This window comes from Diaphorina citri, unplaced genomic scaffold (genome assembly GCF_000475195.1).
Source record: "Diaphorina citri unplaced genomic scaffold, Diaci psyllid genome assembly version 1.1 scaffold1598, whole genome shotgun sequence".
Lineage (NCBI taxonomy): Eukaryota > Metazoa > Arthropoda > Insecta > Hemiptera > Psyllidae > Diaphorina > Diaphorina citri.
This window is the reverse complement of record NW_007379024.1, coordinates 697-4003: the sequence shown is the minus strand read 5'-3', so window position 1 is coordinate 4003 and position 3307 is coordinate 697. Positions and strand designations below refer to the sequence as shown.

The 3307-nt window shown below is 36.9% G+C and overlaps 1 protein-coding gene across 1 annotated transcript in view; it reads left to right on the top strand.

Moving 5' to 3' along the window:
* The window catches only part of LOC103516557 (alkyldihydroxyacetonephosphate synthase, peroxisomal-like), a gene marked incomplete at its 3' end in the record, with an annotated part of 15565 nt that extends 13873 nt beyond the window's left edge, over positions 1–1692 (top strand). Inside the window, exons 2-4 of the mRNA XM_008481530.1 lie at positions 603–780; positions 1293–1423; positions 1578–1692. Of these exons, the coding sequence (XP_008479752.1) occupies positions 603–780; positions 1293–1423; positions 1578–1692 (424 nt within the window). The remainder of the gene's footprint in view (positions 1–602; positions 781–1292; positions 1424–1577) is intronic.
* Positions 1693–3307: the final 1615 nt, after the last annotated feature.

Genomic DNA, 3307 nt, shown 5'->3' with positions numbered 1-3307 from the left:
TCACATTTTTTCGAAATTGAGATTATTGTTGAAAAATGGCCGCGATAACAATCTGAATTGGTGGCGGCTTTTACAGACTGGCGTGCAAATGTCACCAAGTGGAAACATAGCTTAAAAGTGAAGATTGGTGGGAAAAATCCAACAATTAAAGTCATAGAAGTACCTTTTTCATTGGGTAAAGGAATCAAAATCCTTCCTTTGAAAAGAGAATCACAGCCTGGCAAGCCTAGACGTTTTGTCTACCACGAAACACTTTACTTCACAAGCATGACTGTCCTGACGGTGTAATAAATGACCATAATATACCTTGAGAACAAATTAAATTTATTGCACTCTTCATAAAAATAAGAAAGTAACAAAGAAACCTTTTCTTTCAATAGTTAGGCACTATATAATTCTACATGTTGTCCGCGCAAAGGGATCTTTGAAGAAAATGGTTCTTAACTCTTCTTTCCCCCCCCCCTTCAACAGAATCTACCTTTGTTTTTATTTCATGGGTTTTGAGACGATCAAAAGAGGTTTGATAGAGAATCGCTCTATTAAAATTTGAAAAACAAAATCGTTCCATTTATTTTATTATTATTATTTACTTTTTTTTTCAGCGATGTCAGCCCTCTTCGATTCGACTGGTGGACAACGTTCAGCTAAAAGCAGGCCAATTCTTCCGGCCAGATCCTGGCTACCTGGAGCTCCTTACAGATGGACTGAAGAAGTTGTATGTCACCAAGATACTGGGCTTCAGAGATGACGAAATGTGCGCTGCTACTGTGCTGTTTGAAGGTAAACCATACCCCGTGTCTAACCTTTGGTGCGCGGTCACGACCGTAGACCATTGACCCTCGCCGCACCGAGATCATAGCAGAAAAAATACTCAGCTCAATTTCTTGATTTTATGCGGAGCTATGGTCAAGACTCCGTTGAGGATGCTTCTATTCATAAGTATGGTTTATTTTCTCTTGTGTCGGTACTAGGCGAGGATTGGTGGTTGGTTCTCCGTTGTGGACACACCTACTTAGACGAGCGGAAAGTCTGTCAAGTACCTACCCAACCCAATCTAAAAAAGTACCTCTATGCCAATCTTGTTAGCTTAGGGGGTGGCCTGCCTTGTAGTTCTGTCCACATATAGTCGATAAGAGACACGATACTTCCCATTTAGGTGCTGGCTCAACACAAGAACACCAGAAAGTAACCCGTAGAAATATTTGCAATCGAAAAACGAGTACAAATTTTTGTCAATGGTCGGACTCGAACCCGGAACCTTCTGCATGACAACATGGCTCTTCTTGTTTTAGGTGATCCTGAGGATGTGAAGAATAATGAGGACAAGATCTACTCCATTGCGAAGAGATATGGTGGTATTCCTGCTGGGGAATCTAATGGACGTCGCGGTTATATGTTGACATATATTATTGCCTATATTCGGGTAAGTGTTTCCACATAATAAAAAGTCTATGAGATTTTAGGCTGACATTTGGTTTCGGTTACAAATTTTACCAGTGGATGCCCTTTGCACTCAACCTTTGCTATTAGCAAGGGCATTGACTCTAGGCTGTTGTTAATTTCAATTGATATTTCAGGATTTTGCGTGTGACTATTACTTCATTGGAGACTCGTTCGAAACTTCTGTACCCTGGGACAAAACAGTCCTCTTGTGTATCAATGTTAAGAAACGGCTAACTCGGGAGTGTACAGGTAGGTGGCTACCGGTGTTGGTAAAGTTGTTGTATATGTAAAGTCCCTTTCTCACTTGTCGTGAGTTTCATTCGATTTTTTTGCCAGCCTAGTTAGCTTAGTTGGTAGGATAAAATCCGCCCGGGCGGATTTTATCCTACCAACTAAGCTGATGGGATAATGTTCGTTCTCGGAACGGCTGGGTTTCTTCTATCCTGTGTTCCTTCTCTCTTCGATTTCGGGAGGGTAAGACCATAGCAGTTACAGTTCCCTCTGTCAAACCTCTTAAAAAAAAGCTCTTTTGAAAAAAAAAAAAAAATAAAAAAAAGAAAAATTAAAAAAAAATGTTTGATATTGTACCTGGTTTCTTGTTTATTCAATGAAATTAATTTGTCCCCCTCAAAAATGAGTGTGCCCTTTTCAAAATCACACATATGTTCATGGGTGGTTAAAACAAAACCACACAAAACCACCAGGTTCGCTGCAAAAGCACACATGTCCAAATTTAAAATTGGATTTTCTTCAATTTAAGTTATTCAATACAGAAAATAATTTCATTTTTAGGTATTTAGGGTTATTCTACATCTATTTGAAGTATTTTCACATTCCTACCTACCACAGGAATGCTTAAATCAGTTTTTGAGCTCTCCTGAAAAATTGTGCTCGAGTGACTTGTGAGGTTTTGAAAAGTACCTCCTCATTTGTACCTCACTTGAAATTTGTTTTTGTTCATTTGTCAACACAACAACCAATTTTACACCTTTCCAATTTCACACCTTTTCATTTTGAAAATCCACTAGGTAAAGGTACCCAATTCCAATTAGTACCTATAGTTTTACATCTTCACCTTTTCTTATTCCACAAATTTTACTCCTTATCAACCATTTTTGAATCTATTTTGTTCTTTTGGATGCTATTTAATTGGTGGAAAGTTAAATTTGGTTGATTTTACATATTTGGTTATTTCTTCTGGGTATTTCCATTTTCTCATGTATTCAAAAGCATCCAAAAGAAACAGTGCAGATACATAACTACCTATAAACCTAACTCACAATACCTACGTACATTGTGTGAGAAAAATGAAAAAGGAATCAGTGTGAGTGAGAGAGAGAGTAGGAGAAAGTGAATGAGAAAAATAAATTGATTTCGTCCTGGGCTCTCTCACATGATTGCTCATTTTCTTTCTTCTTCAATAAAAATCGAGAGACAGCCAAACCAATTTAGGTAACCTAGAGAAATATGCTTTTAAAAAAGGCATTCTCTGGGTAATTAAATTGACCTTAGAAATCAAGTCACTTATTAATACAAGAATAAGAAGAAAATTGAGCATGGAAGAGCTTTTTCGAACTCTCACAAGATATTAATCAAGTTCAAAAACTTCGAACTTTTTCGCCCAACTTTCATATAATTATTTCTGCAAGGAGTTAATTAAATTTAATTAAGAGGAAAATCATAATAATGAGGCAAAAAGAAGATATCTTGAGTTTTTGTTGTAGACAGGAACTTTTTCGCCCAACTTTCATATAATTATTTCTGCAAGGAGTTAATTAAATTTAATTAAGAGGAAAATCATAATAATGAGGCAAAATTTTTTTTTTTTTTCTTTCACTGTGAGCCTTTAAGATATTTCACCAGG